Consider the following 24,830-nt stretch of genomic DNA (forward strand, 5'->3'; position numbering starts at 1 on the left):
ACACAACTGTTATAGTTTGACAACATTCAGTTGCCAGTAGAACAGTCAAGTGTAAACTAAAATCACTGTCAGACAGGTATGTACTGGAGCCACAGAATACATGTCACTTGTCTGATAAAACAACCTGAAAATGTCTGCAAAGAGAATTACAGCCCTGAACTGAGAAATCAGTTTACCATTTAAATTCTTCAATGCTCTTTCAGCATCTCTCCTGTTCATAAAGGCAACAAAGCCACAATTCCTTTCTCTTGCTCTTTCTTCATCGGTTCTTGGCCACATAATTTTAACACTTGCTAATGGTCCAAAGCGGCCAAATTCTTGACATAACATCTCTTCATTCATCTACATGAAAAAGAGGTAAAAGTTAACATTTTGCCACTGCATTTCTGTGACAGTTGTTCATGTTATTGTCCAAGTGTCAAAATTTTAATTTTTTCAGTTTCTTGAAAAACAATGCTTCATTGATACTCGCCTAATGCAATCTACTACAAAAACAAGAATCTATAAAACTGCACTTTTAACTGAGCACACTCAAATTTTTAAGATATGATCCACCTTGCTTAGAGATATCAATGGAAAAAGAATTTTAACTGAGCTGGTGATTTGTAGTCTAAACCTTAACTTTTCAGCATTATGTACAGAGTATTTATTCCAATGAATATTGCAAAAAAATTCATCTGGGCCCAAACATGCCAACACTGCCTCCTTGGCTCCAAACTTACCTGAGGATTGATGTTTCCCAGATACAGATTTGTTGTGCTTGGATCTCCAACATCATGTGATCCTGGTGCATAATCATCCAGTACTAAAATAATGGAAAAAAACAAGCAAAAAAAGGAAGTCATAATCCCTGCTATGCATTTAAATGACAACATTAAATTGAGTAAGAAAAGAATCTGTATTACCACCAGATGATCTGTTTCTTCTTGAAGGAGCATCCACTGAATATAGAGAAGAAAAATATGTACAATTCAGTCTACAAATCTTGTAGCCCAAACTAACATAAAAAATAACATCTACTTACTTGAACGACGCTGCCCATCTGAATCAGACTGGGGTGGTTCAAAACGACTCAATCTACCTTTTGTTTTGTGCCTTTCATCACGCTCCTCTTGGATTCTACAAAGCAAGTTTAAAGTAAGCAACAACTTAAAATCATTCTGAAGTTTTTATTCTAAAATTTTGAATGAACTTCGCAATTACGAGAATTTTTAATATGAAACAATGAGTTTGTTAAAACTTCCAAATTTCTAGTATGTCTGAATTTCTGTTTCATCAACTGGAATGTATCTATCAGAATTATTCCTCATTCATACTGTCAGGGTATTTCATTCTCAAACAAAATTGACTTGGTTTGAGAAGCAGCTTACAAGAGCAGAAGTAAGAACTGTGCTCTGAAAAAGTGACTCCAACGCAACATCCAACTGCCAGAGGTCCGCTGACCACTCAGGTGGCTTTTCAAGAGGCACACAACTCCTTAGTGTCTATTTATGCTTCTAGCTTTTCTAAGCCTTACTCACAGGCACACCCACATGACTATTTCCAGAATATACCGGATTTCATCTCAGTTTTTCACTCTGAGGACAGTACTCACACAAGGATCTATTTGGCTCCCTGCAGTCTGGCCTTAAATCCTGATATGAAGATACTGTATCCCAGGAATACAAGGCTGGCAGCTCAATTCATTTACACCAACTAAGGAACACGCAGCAGTGAAGCTCAGGCACTCCCCACAAAAGCCACATACAGATTTACAATGTTGTACCTACTGCTTTCTAATGCACACGGATTCATTTGTTTTCCATCTCTAACATCAGGATAAATATATGACACTCAACTGCACTCAATATATGTGCTGCTCTTTGTTGTATTACAATACATTTGAAAGTGAAAGAATCTGCTTTTTCAAGCATTATCCATCTTGCTTTTAATACTAAGCAAGTTGAAATAAGTCTCTAGACTTGAATTACAACTCTTATTTTTGCATTATACAAAAGATCAAGCTCCTCCTACAAATTCCTCTGGATATAGTTTAGAAACACTGACAAAGCTTATTCTTTTCAAGTGTGACAGACATTTCAATTGCCACCAATCTCTCTGCTACACCCCGTACTGGGTTTGCTGGGCAGGTTTTGGTAGTGGGGGGCTACAGGGGTGGCCTCTGTGAGAAGCTGCCAGAAGCTTCCCCCATGTCCGACGAAGCCAGTACCAGCCAGCTCCAAGGCGGACCCAACAACAGCCAAGGCCAAGCCCATCAGCAATGGTAGTAATTAAGCTTAACTAAGTTATTTTAAGCTAATTAGTTATATAATTTGCTGTGGGGTATGCCCAGCCCTTGCCCTGGAGGGATCTCTGCTGAGATAAGAGATTTCGCAATCGCCCAGCAGGACTCCCTGGAAAGGCAACCACTTTGGTCACAGGGAGGAAAGACAGACCTACAATCCTTTGGGAGACACTATGCAGATTTCATCGTAACCCATTGGCCTGTACCCATCCCAGATCCTCTGTAATCCATTGGCCTTTATTGATCCCCTGTATCCCTATAAAAGCAAGCCCTATGGGCCCCTGTGGCGCAGAGAGAGGGCTCCCGTCCCTGGCTCTCCCCTTCGCCGGAGAGGACCCATAATAAAGCCGCCTCCGTGCGGAACCAGCCACACGGGCCTCTTGTCTCTCTCTCTGGTCTGGCTTGGCCTGGAGGCTGCCCTGCAGAGCTGAGCTGGAATCACGAGCTGATAATCACTGAAGAGCTGACAGTCTCTGCAAGGGCCCTCCTGCCAGCAGCTGAGGGAAGACACCGGGCCTCGGGAAGGCGATTCCTTTCGGGACCATCTCCCCGGACCGGTCACCTCTTCCTGGGTCAGAGCCTCGGACCCCCATCCCTAGCTGTAATAATTTCCCAAGCATTTAGGGGAGAAGAAAAATAAAAACCTTCCTTGGGAAACAGCTTAACAAAAACGATCCTAAATACTGTCTGTAAAACAAGGCAAAAACCTTGGATTTTGTTTATTTACAGTAAAAACTAGCAAACTTACTGCTTTAATTCTTCTTTAAAAAGTTCCAAATTACTCTTTTTCTTTTCCTTCTCTCCTTTCTTCAAAGGCTAAAATTAAAGATATATAAAACAACACTTCAGAAGACAAAATCAACAAAATTAAAAATCATATAACAAAACTTTAGATAATTTCCATGCATATTTTACCCACAGCTTTCAAACCAAGTAAACTACAGGAGGAAAAAAAAACAAAAAAAAAAACCCGAAACAACAACCAAACAGACTTGAAACATTCAGACTGAGCGCTATCAAACACAAAGCTAGAAAATATAAAATTAAGGATAGTTGAAAATAAACTTTGTTACTTGTCATTCTTACAATGCAGCACATGTGATCAAACACTCTCTCTACTACATACACATTTAAAATAACCAAGGCATTTTGTCATTTATTCCATTTGGAAACCAGGATGCTGACTACACCCCTAGCAAACCATCATGCTCTAATGAATTTGACAGATGTGTTTACATATATATGTAAATTATTTTACATATATATATTCAATTATTTTATCCACAAACATTCTACTTGAAAAGAATTTCCTTCTCTTGCTTCCTTTTGGATGTAAATACAGTCTGAAAAAATTGTTACTTATAAACAGTTCAAGATCCTCAGGAAAAACACTCTTGAATGACAAAGAATATGGATACTGCAACACTACTTTTTTTTTCTTTTAACAGTAATATATGTTCCTTAACTAACTCATGTGAAATCTTATCTTCAACAACATTGTTTTTATATAATCAAATTTAAATGAAAACGTTTCCAATAGGCAGACATACAAAATATTTGTGTTACACACTACAGCTTTGGAAAAACTGGACTTCCTACTCACCCCAGGCAAAGTTGTTTGTTTGTTTTTGTTTTTGGGGAGGGTCTGCCAAATAAATAAAATCATTTTTACCTCATTATCTTCAATCACCATTGGACAGGGCAAGTGAGTAAACTGATTGCATTACTTCACAAGTATTTATGAAAAATTTGAAAAGCAGTAATATTCTTACAGTACAAACACTTGCATAAGACAGAACAGAGCTCAGAAAAATAAAAAAATGCTACAATTCATTTCTGTAACTGTAGAGCTTTACACACAATGAAGATCAAAACTGCCATCCAGTAGTACCCCACTAGTCTAAAACTGACATTGTTTTAAATCTGGAGGGAGGTTATGATGGAACTGCCCACAATTACCACATTACATTCATTTCCCACCCTAACAGGCAGCATCATACATGTTTCACTTAAGCTTTAAAATTGTAGTAAGCTCTATTAAAAGACTTTTAAGACATCAAAGACATTCATTACACATACACAGCAGTAACAGTAATCATATGCAATTATCACTTAACTTGAAGACTCTGTTTGTTCATAGTTCTAATATTTTCATTGCTTTTTATGATGAGCCTTGGTTTACAAAAAAAAGAAAAAAACGAAAAGCCACCCCAAAAACAAAACCAAAAGAACACCCCATCAAACCATACAGAAGACAAAATAAACTAAATAAAGCAAGGTGTTCAGCTTCAAAACTGTGCAAGTTCTAGAACTCAAAGAGGAACTTCTAAAGGGACTTCTCAAACTTCACCCCCCCCCCCAAAAAAAACCAAGCCAAACCAAACCAACAAACAAACAAACAAACAAAAAATCAAAGAACCCTACCAAGAAAAACTTGGATCAACACAAAGGTCAATTTATTTTTTGGTTTAAAAAAAAAAAATCAAAAACAGATGGTAGCAAGAGGAATTGAGAAGAATTGCTTCTAAAACCTCAGAAATTCTCAGGACTAAAGAAGCTGTTACTTTGCAACAGTCACGAAATCCATATCCATGAGAAGTTTGTCCAAATTAGCAGGAACACAGTAAAAGGGCAGTGCAGTACCAGGTGTACTGTGCCACATACAGGGCTCCTGGGCCTCTGCATTTCATCACCTTCATATCTGCTATAGGTCCAGGCAACTCAAAATGTCCACCTTCTCTCAGTATGTGACACATGCAGATAGAACTACACTGCAAAGATCACATGGCCCTTTTCCTAAGCACTTCTAAATACATCAGGATGAAGTTAAGATTCAAGTAAGAAACTTACAGGCTTTTTGGTTTCTATCATTAGGAGGGATGGAGGTTTCTCATTAGATGGCTGACTTGGTTGATTTTTTTGATCTGAGAATCGGGACGAAGGTTTATAGATTTTACCCCGTTTTTCATCTGTTTCATGCTCCTCTGAAATTAAAGGCAAGTTAAAAGCAAATTTTATTAACTAATGCTGCACAACACTGTTCATTAGAAAGAATGCTGTTCTTTAGTTTTGGTCATTCAATTCAATATATTATTTAATTTTTAAAAAGCTGATAATACGAATTTTACATAATTTAACATCTTTTACTATGAAGAAAAAGAACTTAAGATCAGGTATTCTCAACCAAAGCACTTTTTCCTCTTATGGTTAAAACACAAATCACGCCACTGCCTACCTCAGTCAAAGCATGAGGTAGATTTTAGCATCAAGTTTTCTTTTCTGCTTCCAATGTAACGTATTAATTTTAAAATGCAATTCAAAGCCAACCTTCATCTTTACTCAAAGCCAAATGACCCACCACCTCCAAAAAAAGATTAGTTATACCTTTAGATGCATTAACGATTCCTCCTCTTACAAATGTTTTCACTTTATTACCATCACCTCCTTCAAAGGCAGCAAGGAATTCTTCATAGATTTCTGCAGCAGCCTTCTCATCCTCCTACATAGCAAATGTTAATCTATTTACTATCATCACAGAACAACCTTCAATAGACAGTTACTCTTAAATTAGCTATGTGACATTCCTTTTTATTTTCTAGAGTTCAAGCTACAAACTGCATCAAAGGAGTTTCAAATTTAGACAATTCAAATTTTTGAGAAATGTGGGCAGAACACAGCACATAATACGCTAAGCCAGTGAGGCTGTGTGCTCCACTATGCCTGTTCCTTTCCAAGAGTTTACATGGCCATTTAACATTCAAAAGATGCCAAACAGAATAGCTCAAATCAAAGGCTTATGAGCCTGCAGCTTTGCTGGCCTCAGCGTGACAGAACAGTGCCCATTCCATCTCAGCCTTTACAATCAACCCACATGGCTGAACGAGATCAACAACAGGATCACCTTTCTGTATTTCCCCGAGAATAAATTAATTCAATGACTTAAGCTGAGACACTAAATTTAGCACTATCATGATCTTCAGGCCAGTATTTCCAACAACTCAGCAGAAGATAAGCCACTAGAATACAGTACAAGTTGTGCATATAAAGTTCAAACCCCAAAATTTTCAAAACTTCCACCTTACCAACTACGAGATACGTACTTCCTGAATTTGGACACCCCTGAGTAATCTAAAATGCAGTATCAAATTTTAAGGTTTTTCTTAGTTCCCAATACAGTCATTGGACAAAAAAATGTTACAGAACTAACAAGGATGTGCACTGAAACAATTTCAGAAACAAAAGGTACTCTTCGTAATTACTGAAATCCAATGATAGAGAGCAAATGAAAAACAGAAAATTACCTAAGGTGATGGCTGTCTCCATCCTGAGCAATACATCAATGGATTATTGTAATTCCCTATTTCAATAAGCCAGAGAACTTGATTTCTCACAGAGAAGCAAAGAGGAAGCCTGTCTCTATCTCAATGCCATGGATGTCAAAAATAAATTATACATGTAAAATACAATTTACTTTTGCTTTTAGAGAACTACAATTATCAAAATTAAGATATCTGGTGTGAAAGCTGGTTGCAATCTAAAAGCAAACTTATTTCAGCTCCGCATACAACATGAAATTTTCATTATATACCCTTACCTTCTTTTTTAATTCTTCTTGCTCCTTCTTGCTCAGAGTCCGTTTGGCAGCACTCATTTTGCCAATACTGAATGCTTTAAGTTTACTTTCCATTAGAGGCTGCAAAGGGAGTAAGAAGACAGACATCAAACTGTTTACAAACAATGCTACTTTTGACCTTGGCCTAGACCAGTAACTCAAATAAAACAAAGAAAAGCCTCCCTGTACTTATCTCTGAAGATGTCATTATTTAATACAACTAAAAAAAAATTAAATCGGTATGGTTTTTTTAAACAAATCGTCCTTGGTTTAATGAGAGACCTTTTAATACACCATTCAAACACAGCTAAAATCTGAAGGACACTTGCTGTAAGAGCCTGGACATTTATCACTGTGCAGTGCTGCAGTTTCTAAACCTTCAGAAATACATGATTTGCACTACAGTTCTTCCCCCTTCCCTCCCTGCCCCCTCAAAAAAAGTGACTATTCTATTTTGGCCAGAATAATGTTTGTGCAAGGTTGGACAGGTAATGGAACAATCAAATGGATGCTAAATTTCAGTTGTACTTCAAGGTAAAAATTAATAGCTTTGCTGAACAACAAAATGCATTCTAGAGGTTTTCATCTATTAGTTAAATGAAACAAAAAACCTCACATTCAGCTCCTATATTCTTCCAAATTTCTTTCCAAAACCCTGACAAAGGAAGCACTCCACATAACAGTAATTTCTGGAGTATGGAATTAGAATTCTTAAGGCTCTATTCTGGTAGTTAACAGGCAGTAAAACATCACGAGAAGAAAGAAACAGGATGGAGAGCATGTTCCAAAGACATGGGCAGTGGGAAGTTAAATGAGAGAAAAGATATTTCTCTGGAAATTCCTACCTTAACACAATAATTCATGAATAGTCAGCACAACAACAAAGCCCCAGAAGAACAAAACCTAAGGTATGAGCCTTGTCTTCAAAATATTTATGATGCTCTTACATAGAGCACACAGTGATGCTTAAAACTATGATTTTTGCAATGACAGTTCCTAAAAAAAATCAGCTCAATAAAACATCAAGACAAATAAGATGAAACACTTAAACACTGTATTACGAAAAAAATTCCGATAGCAACTGGAGAGAGTTTCCTCCAGGAATAATTTTCTTTGTAAAGAGTTTTATTTCTAGTATCAGCTTCCTATTCAAAAGAAATTTACATAAAAAAGCACCACGAAAAACAAACTGTTTGAAATATCTTCAGTTTATATAATTCCAGCTCAGCATCACAAACACCTCTTAGATCTGTGTCAAGCATATGACCAAGGAGCTGGTATTTCTTTGAAAGTGTTCCCTGCTTCATCACTGAAAGTAAAGCTATCAGTCACAAATTTACACAGTGTTGTCTGTGAAGTTATCTGGTTTATGACACTGTGTTTGTCAACATGAGCTGCTGTGACAGGTTTATCAGGAGCTTTTAATTCATCTCCCTGTTTTTAAATTTAATAAAATCCAGTCTTCCAGTAGTCTGAAAAACAGCAGTTTCAGTACGACAAACAATATACAACCTTGGCAAAACACGAGCACACAGCTACGGCACAACATTGCAGGCAGAACAAATACCACACTCCTACCCAAGGCTTATCCTGTCATCAGAAAATAATCTCTCACAGTAATGTTATAGGATGCCTGTAGATCAGCCAAATAAATATTTGTTCCAGTGACATAAGGGAAGCAGCTGCAAGATAAAAGAGTTCTGGCACTAAGATCTGCTCAGTTTAGAAGTGGTTTTGGGGAAAAAAACACCTTCTAAGTGGTAGGAGCAATATAAAGAAGATTGAACTAATTTATGTCTGCTAGTTAAGATTCCAGTGAGCAATTATAACATATCATTAACCATATGCAGTTTCACAGAATTCCTAACAACAGAACTATACAAAACTTGAAGGTCTTCCTCCTTCAAAAAATGCAAAATACTGTGAAAAGTGTAAAGCAAATGATAGAAGCAAAGAGAAACTTGCAGCTGAGTAATCAAATCTCTGTATGAAAGCCAACTTCTTTTTAAACAGAACACTGCATTGACTGTAAGGTGGCACAAAGCACTGAAGTCCCAGTTCCATCAGCACAAAATTCTCAGAAGAGATTTAAGAGAAATTTTCCAAATTGTAGCAAGTAAAAGCTCTCAATAAAACAAGCTACTTCTTTATGAAAAGTTTCTGCTATCACAACTAGAATAATGGTATCTTACAAGCAATTTAACAGTTGGCAATTGACTTTTGCATTTGAAATCTTGAAGAAAATCCAAATCACAGAATGAATTGTCTGGTATTAACTCCCAGTTTGGCTCTTGCTGTCCGTTTTCATTTTAGCTCAGAAATAGGTAAGTCTTCATGCAACATACCAACCTCACAATCAGGCAAAGGTCTCTTCACTGAGGGAACAAGGAGTGGGGTGGCCAGCAAGACCAGGTTATTACTCTTACCTTTTCCTTTAACATATTCTATTAGAAAGAAAAATAAAGGATGGAATTAGGGCCATACTGTCTCAGCTTCGAGAAGCCAACTGTGTATGAAAAAGCACTTCAATATCCCATGACTCTTAGGATTGATCACCCGTTATTCTCAAGCATTCCTCAGTTTAAGAGACAAACCCATACAGAGTCCTTGCAGCTTCTTTCTGTTCCAGTACCTATTATGGATGCAGTACCATGCAGCACAGCTTCCTACACTGGTGCTTGTTTTGAAAGTTTCAAGGAGTATTTTTAAACATGAAATCAATGGCTCATTTGCAAACACCTACAGGTTACATACCCAATGCACCAGACTCTGCCTGTAGCAAGTAGTTTTCTTTAAAAACAGGCCTATTTTGAGTTTGTGGGTTTGGCTGGAATTTTTGGGGGTTTTTATTTGTTTAAGTGTTTTGGACTTACATGTGAATCAGCAGATCCAGTGGTATGTACTGCATCTGGCCCTCTGACCTGAGGAGAGAATGAGGAGGAAGTGAGGCACACAACAAGAAACAGACAAACAATCTCTGGGGGCTTTTTTCAGTTCTTGGAATGTGATTTTCATTTCTATTTTAACATCCAAATACACAAGAACAAAGATACACATCATGTATTTTAATGATATATCTGACCAGGTCACCTCAGGAACATGTCAGTATAAGGCAAATAAGGGATTAAAGACAGACCATTAAAAACATCTGAATTTCCACAGCTGGATTTTATAAATATGTCACTAATGGCACCACTGGGAAAAAAAAATAAGGTTTTTGCATCTTCAAGAGTTGTCATTAAAGGCCGTTAAAGATTACATAAAGTGCTTGATTACATTTGGCTTACTATAAAATAATTTCCAAAACTGCTCTTACTATATTGTGCATAGATGGAAGCTGGCCACCTCAAGAACCCCAATTTGTGACTAGGTACTAATTGACAGTATTACTTTAAACTCTAACTGAACTTTAACATGTAAACCAGCATACATACAAAATCAGGTTTTAAATAACGTAATGCCCAAATTCCAGAAAACCTGACATAACACCTACTATTAAGATATTATTGCCTGATGCACAATTCTTACCTCAACTTCAACGGTTCTGGCATCAAACTGACATTTAAGTCAAAATAAAACATTTCCATTAGCTGAAATCTGTTCATTAGTTACAGAACATTAGCATTTCTCCTTATTAGCAGGAGTTTATAGTTTATACCAGAAATAGTAATATATGATGCTCATCTCCAGCTTTTCAAAACAAACAAGCACCAAATGCTACTCTAGAAGATAATTTACTAGACCTCATTTTCATTGTGCATCCTGCTTTTCATCAGCTAAGGCAGAGACATTTCTCTTTCAACAAGTATACTCCTATGTTATACAGTAAAATCAACTTAGAAAAAAATGGTCTTCAACCAAAAGCAGTTCAACAACCAGAATTAAATGCGCAAAAGTAAAGAGCAACACAAAGATACAGCCCTTCCAAGGAAGAAGCAAAAGGCTTCTAGCAGTATGTTTGGAGGTTTTTTTTACAAAGAGAAACGGGGGAGGGAAAAACCAGAAAAATAATAATGTCTTCCTCTCAAAGACCTCCCAAATCGCCTTACTTGCAGCACTGTACATGACTCACAAGCACATCTTTGCACAGAAGCTAGTAACAAGTTTAGTACCATGCACCAGTAGCCGTTTATTAGAACACGCATGGAAGCAAGGATCACAAGCATCTTTTACTAATGCCACTTCCCGCAAACTTCTCTTCTTGTGTACTTGGTGCCGGATTTTTTTGTGATTCACAACTGCCTATGGCACTCAGATCAGTAATCTGTTATGCACAGTTCTACATTCTGCACAAATGTAGCTTAAGGAAAGTTGTCCTCTCCTCAAGAGTTTATGAATGTATAGCCCAACATCACACAGATAAAAGAAAGACACTGTGCAAAAGAATTCCAGAGCATGGAAACAGCATTCTTCCTGCTGCCAGCTGCCACCCTGCAGCAACCAACACAGCAGCTACAATTCCAGCCTTCCAAAAAAACAATTTCAGACCTGCAGTTAAAAAGATCAAAGATGGAGTGATACAGTGGTGTCTGCCTTAGTGTACTGACACAGATTGAGCACTGCTCCAGGAAAGGAGCTTGTCTGGCAACAGCAGAATGGAATGACCATTTCCTGATTCTCTACAGCTGCTTCATTTATGGAAGTTTCAGAAAGCAACTCCTCCCAACAGGGGTGGTGCTGAAGCTGCTTATTGGGAGGACAAAACCCAAGGCATTACACAGAGCAACAAACAGTAAGAATGCTCAGTACAATGACACATTATCCTGAGGAAGAACATAAAAAAAGTAAGACACTAAATCTGCTTCTCCAGCAGCAAGCAAATGATACTGCTCAGAAAGGCTTCAGTCCACAGCAGCACACAGAGACTCTGTGGGAGTACAGCGGCACTCCCCAGTCCACCTACAGGGACCATGGCACTGTGCAGCCACCCTGAACATCATACGAGCAGCACAATTTCTATTAAGCTGCACTCAGAAAACTTGGAAAAGCAGTTTTAGCTTTCAGACCAACTTTACCCCACAGTAACTGACACCTTTGGACAGCCACATTATCTTCCTCCTTCAACAATTCTTGTTTTTCAGGTCTTCCCTTCCTATGCATAAATTTAGTTCTACCTTTGCTACTACTCCTGACCATCCAAGCAACTGTTCTGACAAAGCACAAGACGAAAAGGTTCTTGACAGAATTACCTATTGCTATCTGTCAGTTTCTAAATAGCAGTTATTAAAAGAAAAATCGCAAATTCTCACAACACTGCACTTTGCATCCATCTGCACTGCCTTGACAAAAGGGGCCATTTTGTTTCCTTAAGAGTCAGACCAGCTGCACTGACTCAGCGGAATCGGAGTCTTTCTAACACAGAGAGAAACATTTTGTAAGATGTTGCCCACCTGTGTTCAAATCTGGAGCAGGATTATTTTTTTCTGCTCCCATCATGTCAAGCAGCTCAACTGAACTTAACTGCTGAAAGAAAGACACACAAAGCTCTGCCCTACACGTGATGAGATGTGAGGACAGCTCCCTCGTGTTCAAAATGCCGACAGAAAAAATGCAGTGAATCCATCTTTCAGCCACTGCCAGCATAAACATCTGACAGATGCCTTCTTACTCCCAATTCATTGCATTTACCACTCTGCCTGAAAACTACCTTTATTTTCTTTTTCCTCAACCAGACTATTTTACAGCTGGATCACTTTTTCCATCACTTTCACTCTGCACATTTCTCAAAGCATGTGCCAGCACAGCTGAAGTGCCATTTCAGCAGCCTGCAGTAAAATACAGCCCTGTCAAATCTCAGTCCTGGAGGGCAGGTCACCCAAAGCTTCACTACTGAGTCCAGCCAACTTCATTCAACCTCCAAGAGAAAAAAAAACAAAACTTCAAAGGACCATACAAATGAGATTTATGACAAACTTCCATGAAAATGCCAAAGCAAAGTCATCTCTGAGATTCTGATGTTTACATTTCTGGCAGCTTCATGGAAGCTTCCAAGCAAAACAAAAGAGAACGGCTCCTCAAAATCTTCCTTCCTGCCCACAGTTCACATGGCCACAAATCCGGCTCTTCATGGTTTCTCCAGACTTAAAAATCTCTTTGTAAAACTGGCATGATCATGTTATTTCACAAGTATTTAAAATATGCTATATTTTACAATTCAGTATACAATAATATATATACAGTATACAATAATATATATATAATAGTATGCAATAAATATTTTAATTAATACTGATGTCATTTAGTGAAACAACAAACAGCAACAAAAACACAAAAGCTGCCAATAAAACCCAGGAGACAATCTGTGGCCTTCTAAATGGTGAACGGTATTTTTCCAACTGTAATGGCTACAACTTAAAACATAAATGAAAGCCCTGTCCTTGAAAGAACCAATAGCTTCAGAGTGAAATGTTTAAAAGAAACTCTGATGAAAGACACTCCTGCCCTGTTTCAACACCTTCCATTGATCCTGCCCCCATACTGAGCAGCTGCTCATGCTAAACTACAGTGGTGTTCCTGATCTACCTGATCACCCACGAAAGGGAGACATGGGGAGGTTCAGCCAAACTATTTCCCAACTCATAGCATCACCCTGTTGCCCAAATCATGCCAAATCAACCAAAGAGGACAGTGTTTGGTAGGGAAATAGTTAAGGCTAGCACTGGTTTATGTCAACACTAACAGCAAGGAAAAACAAACGGGAACACATAATAAATTAAGATGTCAAAAGCCAGCAAAAAGAGGTTTCCAGCTTGCCTTATCCTTTTTATTCTTCCTTTCTCTCTAGAAAGCAAGTGCTTGAAAACACCTGCAAATTATGTTATGGCTAATGTATTTAGTCTTTACAGTTGCTGGAATAATGCAGATTACTACTAGTCCCTATGTGAGTAGTCATAACTTGCAGACACTAAATAGACAGCGGCTTTCTCCAGATTAGAACCTTAAACTCAGATGAACAGGTACAGCTTTTGGAATGAAAAAAGGAAAAGTACAGCTTGGTCCAAGTGGATTATTTCTTCTGCATTATGGTACACAATCTGAACAGCAGTCTATGTAACAGCAGTGGCCATGCCAGACACTCACTATTCTCAGAAGATACAATAACAAAATGGAAGAGCCACTGAGCAGCTAAAATTTCATTACGTAAAGATAATAAGTGAACATCTCTATCTGTCATTTCAGAATCATGTCCTATGCCGATGTCCTGTGCAGTCTTCAGCAATCTCTATTTTCTTTAATTATCCTTCTTTCCTACTTGGATTTCTGGAAATCTCAAGCACAAATCTTGCTATTCTAATCTCAAAGTGCCAAAGGAATAGCTAACGCTTTTGCAACACATTTCACATGGGAGACTCTCAAAGTTATTTAGCAGCTGCCAGTATCACACAAAGCAGCTGCCACCACAGCAATGCAGGCACGGAGGGCTCCCTGAACCTGTACCATCTCCAGCAGCGCTTTCCAATCAGTGCATCAAACAGATAATGCCTAGCTGAAAAGATCTGATTTTACAGTATAAATATATATATAATCGAAATAAGTGGGTCAAATTCAGTACTTGGACACTGAGACTGAAGAAAAAAACACCAACCATTCTGAAGGGAAGAAACCATTTTATTTCAGGCACTAGGTCACAGTTCTTCACAGAGCACAGAAAATAAAAGGTTACTGTGTCTTCCCAGCAGGTATCTAGAAGCCAGCAAAGGCACATCTTGGAATTGCCACTGAAACATATCCTATGGAGTCTACAAGATATAAAAATAATTCTACCTGCAAAACAAATATAGCTTGCAAATACAATGCACCAGAAGATGCCTACAACTTCAATTTTAATTATGTAAGTAAATGAATACTAAAATGCTTTGAAATAATCAAAATGTCCAATAAATAATTACTTCAAGAAATTGAGCAAAATGATTATCTGCTCAATTGTTAAACCATAAACATTTTCATACAGGCTCAACTAAAAAGACACAATTTAATCCCTGTGTGAATAAACTAATTAAAACAAGAAACATATTACTAATTTCAGTACCATTTCTTTCTGCAGACATCTGAAAAGTATCTCTATGTTTTAACATATCACAAGCATTCATAGAATAACAAAACAAAAGGTACCAAAGGTACCATACACTGTTCAGCCCCTCAAGATTTCCCAAGTTTACTTTTTTGGAAATAAATCCCAAGAGATAGGCATGCCTTATTTTATTTCACTTTTCAACAGAAACATTCTCATGGATCCAAGTATGTACTATCCCACTTTCTCTGGCACATAAAATAATATTGACAAGAAGAAACAAGCAAGATCTAGAATGTAAAGCATGAGAAAAATAGTGGTGGAACACAGCATGGATGTCTGGAGGAGTGGGAAACTAAGGGATGAAGAGGAAGTGCAAGGTGGTACAGGTGCAAGGTGATGGCAACGCAGGTACAGGACCTTCTTAACAGGCCCTCACAGATAAACACACATCTGACTTTACATTCCCTAGCTGTCCTACTGATTTCCATAGGATGGATGAGGGAGTGTGAAGAGTTAAGTATCTGCACATACTTCTGCAGAACTGACATCCAGGACAGAAAACAATTCCCATAAATTAATTATTACTGTATATTAAAAAAAAGAGTATCATCAGTACAGAAACAGTAAATTACAAAACAAAAATAGTCTATAATGTAACTGTGAAAAGAAAGGAATCAAATCTGGGTTGGTTTTCTGAACCATGTTATCAGCTGCATTAATCAATAATTAATTATTCTATTTCTAATTGTATTTGAAATCCCAAAATGTCTTATTCCCTGAAAGGCACTGCCCACAAATTAAGACCTATTTTACTACTCAGGTTTTATGTTCAGCTCTTATTTGCCATTCCAAGCCAAAAGCAAGATAAAAAAAACGTTTCTTGGCAATATTTGGAACAGATCATAAAAGGGAAACAAAAATAAAACTCTCCTACTCTAATAACTGAGTAAACATGCAAAGACTTTAAGTAACTACATTTCATTATCAACTACATTGATAACTACAGTTTCTTAGCAGCAAAATAAAATATAAAAAATTTTAAATAATCCTGGCTTTGCTTAATAAAAAGATGGGCAAAAATTATTCATTTATAGCACTGGAAGTTCCTGAGCCGAAACACGGCTTCCACCTTGAATGATTTACACACTCACGCATCAAAACCTGGAGGATTTATATAGTTCTGACCTAAAACCTGAAACGAAAGTGAATGAAAGGGAGTAATCCTCAAACCATCGGCTGCCAGTGCATCCCCAAAATATCTTGCCTTCTACCCTCCCAGCAGGAGGGATGCTGCGAGCGCAGGCAGCTCTGGGCTGTGACCACCCGCTGGTTTCAGAGCACAGGTCTGGGCCAAGTCTGCCAGAACTGCTGCACTACCTGTGCTCCTGGGCTGGAAATCTACCCAGCAAGAGCTACAGGAAGTAGAGCGGGCACAGTGAAAAGCGCGGGGAACGCCACGGCAATTCTACGAAACTTGTAACTTCATCGCAATTCAAAAGAACCCACGCCATCTCAATTCGCCGTTTTCCTTCGCACTCGCAAGTTGGAAACTAACCCTGCGCGGGCTTCAGCCCACCGGGGAGCCGGGGGTGGTGGGGAGAGAGCAGTGAAATGGAACCCGTCGGTGGACACGGCTGGGGCTCGGTCATTACGGAACAGCCCGGGGCTAGCACCCCAACCCAGGGACTCGCGGGCCGGCACAGCGCCTCCGCCGGGCCCCGCGCCTTCCTCCACCGGGGCACGGGGACACCACGGGAACAGAGACGTGCCCGGGGCGGTCTCGGGGAGCGAGGTGCCCCGCAACAGGCGCGGGACTCCGAGCCCCCTTCCCGCCTCCCACCCCGTCCCGGGGCCCGCGGTCACCCCGGGCTCAGAGCAGGAGCAGGCCGCGCCGCCCGCGCCTCGCCGCCCCGCCGCTACCGGGCCCCGCCGCCGCGGCAGGGGGCCGCAGGCCGTGGTCCCCGAGCGGAATGGAGTGGGCCACTGGCCACGCTTCCCGAGCCGAACGGAGCGATCCGCGGACCGTGCCCCAGGGCGGAGCGGCCTCACCTTCCCGGCGGGTTTCTGCGAGCCGCCGGGCGCTTTGTCCGCCATCTTGCCTCTCCCTTCGCCCAGCCCCGGCGGCGGCCAAGCGAGCGCCGATCCCACCGAGCCCGCGAGCGGAGGGCGCGAAGCCGATAGCCGAGCCGCCGATGGCCCCCACCCCCCCGGCGCGGCAGGGCCGCACTATCCGGAAGCAGCGCTTGCCCTGGACATGTAACAATGTGAAATGGAAAGGATACCGTTTGGAACAACGTGAAACCTTACATCTAAGTGAGCAAAGTCCTTGAATAAATAGTGACGAGGCTAGCACAGCAAATCCTCCGTTACTGGGTTTGATATCACACTACAACTGCAACTTTACTGAACACTGTTTAACTGGGGATTACAACCAGCGGTCACATTTATCATGAGTCTTGCATTCCCATGCTTTCATGTATTTTCAGAGTGGAGTATGCAGGGGCTGAAACAATACTTAAGGAAAAGACACGAAGATACACAGAAATTAATAAAAACTTTAATCCACCACCTGCCGACTCCCACTGCCCTGTGAGCGGCAGGAGGGAGCAGGGCCTGTGCTAACAACCACTTGGGGCAGCGGAGAATGAAGGTTCCAGAAGAGGGGGAAAAAAAAAAAAAAAGCAAAAGGAGAGGCTGAGAAGGGTGAGAAGGGCAGAGGCAACTACAGAGTGCTGAAAGTTTATAAAGGAGGGCAAAACTCTCACCGGCTGCAGATGTGCGTCCAGCTGTGCAGGGACATGGTCTGGTGAGAGCTGCTGCTCTGCCCGCAGCTGTGTCAGGGTGAGGGCTCAGCTGCGAGCGCTTCCATGGCAGCTGTCACCGCGTGTCACCAGCACCGAGCTGGCGGTCAGGCCGGGGACGGCACAGCGGCACGGGAGCGAGCGCCCACGGCGGGCTGGAGAACGGCCGGGAAATCTCCCTCAAAGGCGGAGGACGCTACTCAATGTGCAAGAACAGCAGGGCGGGCAAAAGGAAGAGCTACCAGGATTTCCGATCCCTTCAGCTGCGCAGCAGCCCGGCGAGACGCGCAGGCGCCGACAGGGGGCAGGCACGGCCCGCGGCGCGTACCCGCCTGAGACCGCCCGTGCCACGTAACGCCACTCCACCCGAAATTACACGAAAAATGGCAAAATACAAAATTACGATCCCCAGGCGGTGCTGCTGCGGCAAAGGCGAGGCGGGGAGACGGGCCACGCGGCAACTCGCGTTTCTCCGGCAGTTGGACCCTCCTGCCGCCCTCCGCAAAATAACGTGGAATATTCTGGTAACGGAGTGGCAGCTGAGGCTCCAGAGAGAGTGGACGTGTATCTAGTACACCTCAGCAATGACGGCGATAAGCGCGTGCTGTTCCCACGGCTGGCACGGTGCTGGGTCGCACCTCCACCCTGGAGGAGCCTGTACGGCTCCCTTGGACAAATTTGAGGCGGAATCACTGAGGCTTGGAAGAAAGGAGGGGGAAAGAAAACCCTTGAAAAAACGCATTGACAGGCACAATTCTACCAGTCTTTTTAGGATATTTTGAGCCCCAAAGTTTCCCACAGAGGAACCCTTCCACATGAAGGGGTGGCGTTGGCCAAGCAGCTTTAGGGATGGATTAAGCAGGATTTACTGCTTCAGAATCCAAGCCAAGCCCTTCTCTTCCCTATCTTTCTCCCTGTTTACTTGAGAACCATTTCACTAGGTTGCAGAGACATAGGATAAGTATCATCTGTGACCTGCTTTTGGGGTGGATTTTAACATAGTAGTGCAAACGGGTGCAGCAATGAGTCAAAAGCAAACCGGCTGGGGAACTTGTACTGGCTAGAAAAGGCATTTAGGGCCACAGGAGAAGACACTAGATGATGCTCAACTCTCCTGGGACTGTATTAATAAACCTGTCATGAAAGAATGACTGACACTTCTGGATAAAAAACAGACATCTAGCTGGAAAGAGGAACATGCCCTTGGATGATAGAGTTTTGGGGCCAATAATGTTTAGAAAATTTGTGCTCCATTTGGCCTCAATCCCTTTATTTTATCCACCTCATTAATCCTTTTTAATTATCCACCTCATTGTTCAAATCCTCTGTTTACTGCTTAGCCTCTAAGCTCTTTTGTAATTAATAAACTGCACCAAATGAAGAACATCACAATCCAGAACATGCTGTGAAAAACAGGAAAGATATAGTTAGAGTTGCAAAGGTCATCTCTAAAGATAGTTTTTCAGAATGAACTGTATTCCTCAATCTGTGCTATTTATAACACATTGCAATAGTACAGTAGCACTCGTGTACAGTTAGTGAATGAGAACACATGTCACTGTTTTGGGCTTAATGGGAGAGCAAGGACAGGAAGGAGAGCAGGAAGGAAAGGAAGCAGTGACATGCAGAAATCCAAGGAGAATTAATGCTGGAAAGTGTAGGCTACTGATAATAATATTTAAAAGTAAATTGTAGACATTTTTCATTATAATGCAGTTGGTCTGGTTGCCTGCAGACCTGGGGATTGTTTATTAACTGTTGTTACAATGACAAGTATCATTAGGCAATATACTTGGGAAAACCATGAATTATCATAAATAATTAACACTAAGCTACATTAAGTAAACCACATGCTGCAGTGTGTTACACTTGTCTTTCTGGCTGGTTTTTTCCCAACTTTCAGACAAAAGATCTCTACTGCTCTCACTCCAGGCCAGAGCACAGAACTGCTGCAATTCTTTTGCAAAGGTGGGTGTGAGGGAATGGGAGAGGGAGGATTTAGGGTGCTGTGGAAGTTTCCTACACTGTGGCAAAGGAAGCATGTTTGAGGACATGGGGCAGGCAGATTATGAGTAGGACAGAAGTGTAGCTGCTGGGTGTACAGGTTTGTAAGTCAGTAGTTTCATACTTTCCTGTTAGTTTCACAAAGTGGCTCATGGATCACTAAAGCCACCGGCTGTGTGTGTGTTCCCCAGTCCTTCAGGGTAGTCTTACAGCTTCTTCCCTTATTCCACCCTCCATCTCTTCCGATTCCTGACACTGAAAACCGCCAGCTAGGATTCTCAAAATAGGCAGCTGCAGCTCCCCCGTGCACTCGCGGGTTGCTAGGGAGCTCTGGAGGCGCAGCGCCGAGCCGAGAGGTGGGCAGCACGCACAGCTGGAGCACAGAGAGCATTGAGATGCTTTAGCAGGGGCCACCAGAATAACGGAAAAGAGCCAGAGGGGCTGTCTGGGAGAGGGAAATTTGGCTCTCAGGTTCCCAGCAGTCTGGACTTGCTGCCAGTGCTCTGACTGCTGTCTGTCTCCTGGCAGGAGCCATTTCTGTGTTACTCCATCTCTCAGTGCCGGTGCTTTACCTTCCCTCACTTGTGAGTCCTGTTCTGCCATTCAGCAGCTGCTTTCCCTTCCAGGACCCCACTGCTCTCCTGGGACACGTCTTACCAGGGAACCTGGGTTTTTTCTCCCCCTGGGATTCCTCAAGCAGTGAGGCACATTATACAAACCAGTCACAGGGGCAACACCTGACTTGCACTGTGTGGCTGAGAAGGGTCAGTAATTTGCAGTGTAGTTTCCAGGCATTAGTGCAAGTATCAAATGAAGGCTTAATTCCAAAAGTTCTCCTGCAGCTTCTTGTCAGAGAGAATTAGCTTATGTGACTGGAATCCAGATGTGCACATCTATCAGCTGTTTGAAAGCATGGAAGTCCAAGATGAGTGCAATGCCAATCATTCCTTTGCCATACTCAGAGTCCCTCCTGTCAGGTTAGTAACAGCAAGTAGCAATTTGTGCTCTGCAAAACACTCCCACTCAGCACATACAAACAAAACAATTTCTAAGTCATGCACTTTGTAAGGGAGGGTTCAGTCCTGCAACCCTTGCAAAGGATAAGTTGTACTTTGCTCTTACCATGAGCCCCTGGAACTGGGACAGTGGTGGATTTTGACCATGGAAAACATGAAATAGGCATCCATCCAATATGTTATTCTTCATCATGGTGAAACTAATTTCACTGCAATACTTACATTCAGATTTGCTGCTGTCAATAAAAAGACAAGTTTTACCTCAAATCTTTCAAAACCAGGAACTTTCAAAAGACAACAACCAAACTTTCAGAGAAATTTTCTTAAAATGTGAAGTATTTTTCCCAGTTTGCTGTGTTTAGGTTCTTTTCAGATGGGTTTTATTGCTGGTTTTTAAAGCATAAAGGGTACAAACCTGAAGATATTCAACTTCAAGGTAAAGAGGGCAGAAAATTAGAAGCTCCTGGTCACCGAGACATTAAAATGAACATTGCTGTGCAACCATGATGGTGTTGGTTACTGTTATTCCCTTTAACAACATCTACCTTTTCTCTCCTCCAGGTGAGGCTTTAAAATATAGGTATCACTTCCACTTTTCTTTATCCATTAAAGAATTAGGTTTATAAAGTGTAAGTGACCCTAATTAGTTACTCAAGAAGAAGAAAGTGACCCAAGGATTCCTGTTTATCCAGTTTTTAAAAGATGGTGGAGTGGATTCTCCAAAGACAGGTTAATCTCTTCAGTATTAGATCAAAGTACTGTGCCTACTCAATTATTACAAAGTATTGTAATCACTGCAGTAAAAAGTTACCCATCAAGCCATTATTTGCAAGAGATTGATACACATTCAAGAAAGGATAAAAAAACCCCACAGAACAAAAGGAGCATTTTTGTATGTCTGTGTATCTCTTCAGATGTTCTCCCAGAGAAACTGCAACCATGAGGTACAGCAAATAAAGTCAGATGAGGCTAAAGCTTCTCTTTCTTTAGTAGCTACTCTTCTTAAATGGAGCCAAATTGTATCCTCTCTCTTGTCCAGTGAGATTCGATGGAAGATGTCACAACAGAGTCGGATTTACTACAAAGATTTCAGTGAAGGAGAAAAATCTAGAGGAAAGTAAGTGTTTTTACTTAGATAAAACTTCTTACTGAGAAAGAAATAATCAAAATCTGTTTTAGAAGTGAAGATTTAAAAAGAAAAAAGAAATTATACAGGCAGAGTTGTACGGTAGAGGATTATGTCAAGCAAGAGCTCGTAAGGCTGGTATTTGCCAGTGTGAGTGAGTTGAATTGGGTGAGGCTAAAGGTTTCTCTTCAAAAGTATCTTAAATCTTCCAAACACCACCACTGCTTATTCCCATTAGGACTTCCTCTCTTTTTAAAGTTTTTTAAGTTAGTTTTTTTACTTATACAAAACAGCTATATATAATAGGAGGGCCAAGTACAACCTCTTCCCCAGTGTGCTGAGTATGTTGAAAGCAAAGCATGCATTTAGCTTTTTTTTTCCCCCTAACCAAAAGGCATAATTTTACTGGGTAGGGTTAAAGTCATTTAGAATATTTTTTATGGCTTTTGATATTCCAGACAAAATAACACCTCAGAAAGGACTTCAGTGTAGAATGAAACAGAAGTATAATGTAGAAACAAATTCACATTTGGTATTTCATCACATCTTTTCCTTTGGGTCTTCATCCAGCACTGATTAACATTATCTTCCATTACTTACCTCATTAGGCAGTACCTTCATCAGTCTTTTAACAGTCTTCTAAAAGGTTATTTGGAGAGAAAGCCTGCAGAAAATTCTACACACGCTAAGAGAAACCCTGGTATATGCTGACCATGCCCTTCTAAATATAAACTTTGGTTAGAGAAATGCAGAGGCTTCTTCATGCACTACATTACATGGACTCCTCTCTGTGACCTCCAGATGTCCTGATTCTCCCTGGCTTACCACATAATAGTCATGTAATACTAAGCTTGATGGACTAGATATGAATAAGAGGCTATTTTGAGGTTGTAAGTGCTTCAAATTGTAAGGTTCCCTGCACACTATCCCACAGCTGGCTTGGGAGGAGAATACTTAACTCAATGTAATATGTATGCAGTAGCCTTTATGAAAGCCCGGGCTGTCCTCGGAGATCATTCTCCCTGAGAAGAGTCTGCCTTGGAAAAAAGCAAAATACTCAGATCATTAGCAATGAGTTCCATAAATGTAGCTGCTAAAGCATTAATGTGTGCCTCCACCAACACCCAGACAGTCCAGTGCCCACCAGAACTGTCCATCTTGAACCACAAGCAAACCCTGCCTGCTCCTCCCAGCCTGGGCTGCCACAGTGGGCCATAAACCCAGCGGGTGTCTCTCCCAGGAAGCCAGGCCATACCCCAGAACTCCCTGAGGCAAGAGGGCTGAAAGCCTTCCACATCCCTGAACGTCAGGAGACTGCAGGAAAGTCAGAAGGTGTCAAATGAGCCCTGCTGCTGCTGCAAGGCCAGCAATTCCCAGCCAGGAGTGGATGCTGTTGTTCTCTAAACACCATCTGTTGCAACAGCTGCTGGTGGCTTTCCAAGAGCCTCTTTAGCCCAGGTCTAAAACCTGATTGCTCTCAGTCAACCACCCCTTCTTATCTAACACAGATGAGAGAGACTGAAGATCATGGTCACTTTGGCCCTTTACCATAGGGCATGCCACCAAAAATAGCAGTGCCACTTAGGGACTGGGAGACAGGTTCACCAGAGCCCTACTGGGAGTGCCTGCATGTGTGGTGTGGTGGGAGCAGGGCAGGGGCAGGTATTCTCTAGCTAAGAAACTCCCTCCCCACCGTTTGCATCTGCAGGGATGCAGCAAACAGTCCAGCATCTGGCCTGTCTCTTCCTCTGAGTGGCCTCATGAGCAGCACCTGAGAGCAGCACCATGAGAAGCCTGACCTCTACCAGAGACTGAGCAGCTTCCAGCGATCCCCAAGAGCTTTTCCTCTCCCTAAATCCCATGCTGCAGAGCCCATGGGGAGCAGGGCCCCTACTCACTCCTGAGGCTCACTGCAGGCAGAGCACTCCCCAAGGCGTGTCCGCTTGATGTGTCCCTGCACTCCAGCAGGCACCCCCTCTAAAACACATGGATATCAGAGCACATTGGGCCTGCTATCTGAAAAATGCCTTTTGTTCAATATTTTGCTCCTCATGTTGGCTTTTCATGTTCTGCACTGTTCAGTTATATTTATTTTCTTAGCAGGTCTCCTGTGTAATTTTAATGAAGATTATAAGCAGTGTCACCAGTCTGCCCTACTTTTGAACGAAAAATGCATTGAAAATCACTTCCAGCAACACACTTTTGAGACTTTTTTCTGCTAACTTAAAAAAACTTATTTCTGATTGCCTCCTTTTTCAGAAGATTTTTCACATAGTCATGATTCACTATCAAATAGAAGATTTGTAATTAGGCCAGGATGTCCTAATTACACTTGACCTCAGTTTATACCATTTGACCACGTGTGTATCTCTGAATATCACCATATAAAACGTACTTTTGGAAACCGAGAGTTATTCGATGTTTAAGACCATCTGAAAACAAACAGAAAGAAAACACATCGAAGCAGCAAAGAGCAATCCCTTACTCTAGTTCCTACTTGCACCTGCATTTAGTGACTTACCTTCTATTTCCTTCAGACGCCTTAAGGAACAGTAACACCCGTACAGCGCTTTCCCCCGTATTTTTATATTCTGATTATGTAACTGTGGTGCTTGCATAACCGCAACGACAATAAGTGTAGGATTTGTGTAAGGATCAACACACAGCAGCACCTGCCAGCCCATTCCCGAGTCTCCCTCCTCGCCGCCCCGCTCGGAGCGCGCAGATAAGGTGGGTGCCGTGTGTGTCAGTGACGCTCACCCCGTGCAGCCTGGCCGGGAACGTTTAGCCTAAAATAACGTTTGTATTCACTGCATGAGATAGTGTCACCAAAGAAATCAGGTCTCAGCGGCCTTACCGAAGCACACACGACAGACAGCCACCCACCTGCTACCCTGTCCCCTGCCTGGGGGTAGTTCCCTGGTCTGTCCCGCCGCCGGGGATCCCCCAGCCCCGCGGGGTCATCTCCCTTTT

General features: G+C 41.5%; 1 protein-coding gene across 6 annotated transcripts in view; it reads right to left on the reverse strand.

Moving 5' to 3' along the window:
* Positions 1 to 24,494, reverse strand: part of LOC104693457 (U2 snRNP associated SURP domain containing) — a 51,626-nt gene extending 27,132 nt beyond the window's left edge. Inside the window, exons 1-11 of one of the 6 annotated variants that reach the window (XM_019289879.2) lie at positions 17,676 to 24,494; positions 9,770 to 9,817; positions 9,323 to 9,340; positions 6,879 to 6,977; positions 5,669 to 5,783; positions 5,135 to 5,268; positions 3,033 to 3,100; positions 1,025 to 1,119; positions 906 to 941; positions 723 to 805; positions 177 to 342 (exon numbers count right to left, since the gene is read on the reverse strand). In XM_019289879.2, coding sequence (XP_019145424.1) covers positions 177 to 342; positions 723 to 805; positions 906 to 941; positions 1,025 to 1,119; positions 3,033 to 3,100; positions 5,135 to 5,268; positions 5,669 to 5,783; positions 6,879 to 6,977; positions 9,323 to 9,337 — 811 coding nt within the window. In that variant the 5' untranslated portion in view covers positions 9,338 to 9,340; positions 9,770 to 9,817; positions 17,676 to 24,494. Of the gene's footprint in view, positions 1 to 176; positions 343 to 722; positions 806 to 905; positions 942 to 1,024; positions 1,120 to 3,032; positions 3,101 to 3,887; positions 3,930 to 5,134; positions 5,269 to 5,668; positions 5,784 to 6,878; positions 6,978 to 9,322; positions 9,341 to 9,769; positions 9,818 to 16,959; positions 17,053 to 17,675 lie in introns of those variants that run through there. The other 5 variants (XM_039556789.1, XM_039556787.1, XM_039556786.1 and 2 more) reach the window with 5 other exon arrangements.
* Between the last annotated feature and the right edge of the window lie 336 nt (positions 24,495 to 24,830).

This window comes from Corvus cornix, chromosome 9 (genome assembly GCF_000738735.6).
Source record: "Corvus cornix cornix isolate S_Up_H32 chromosome 9, ASM73873v5, whole genome shotgun sequence".
NCBI lineage: Eukaryota > Metazoa > Chordata > Aves > Passeriformes > Corvidae > Corvus > Corvus cornix.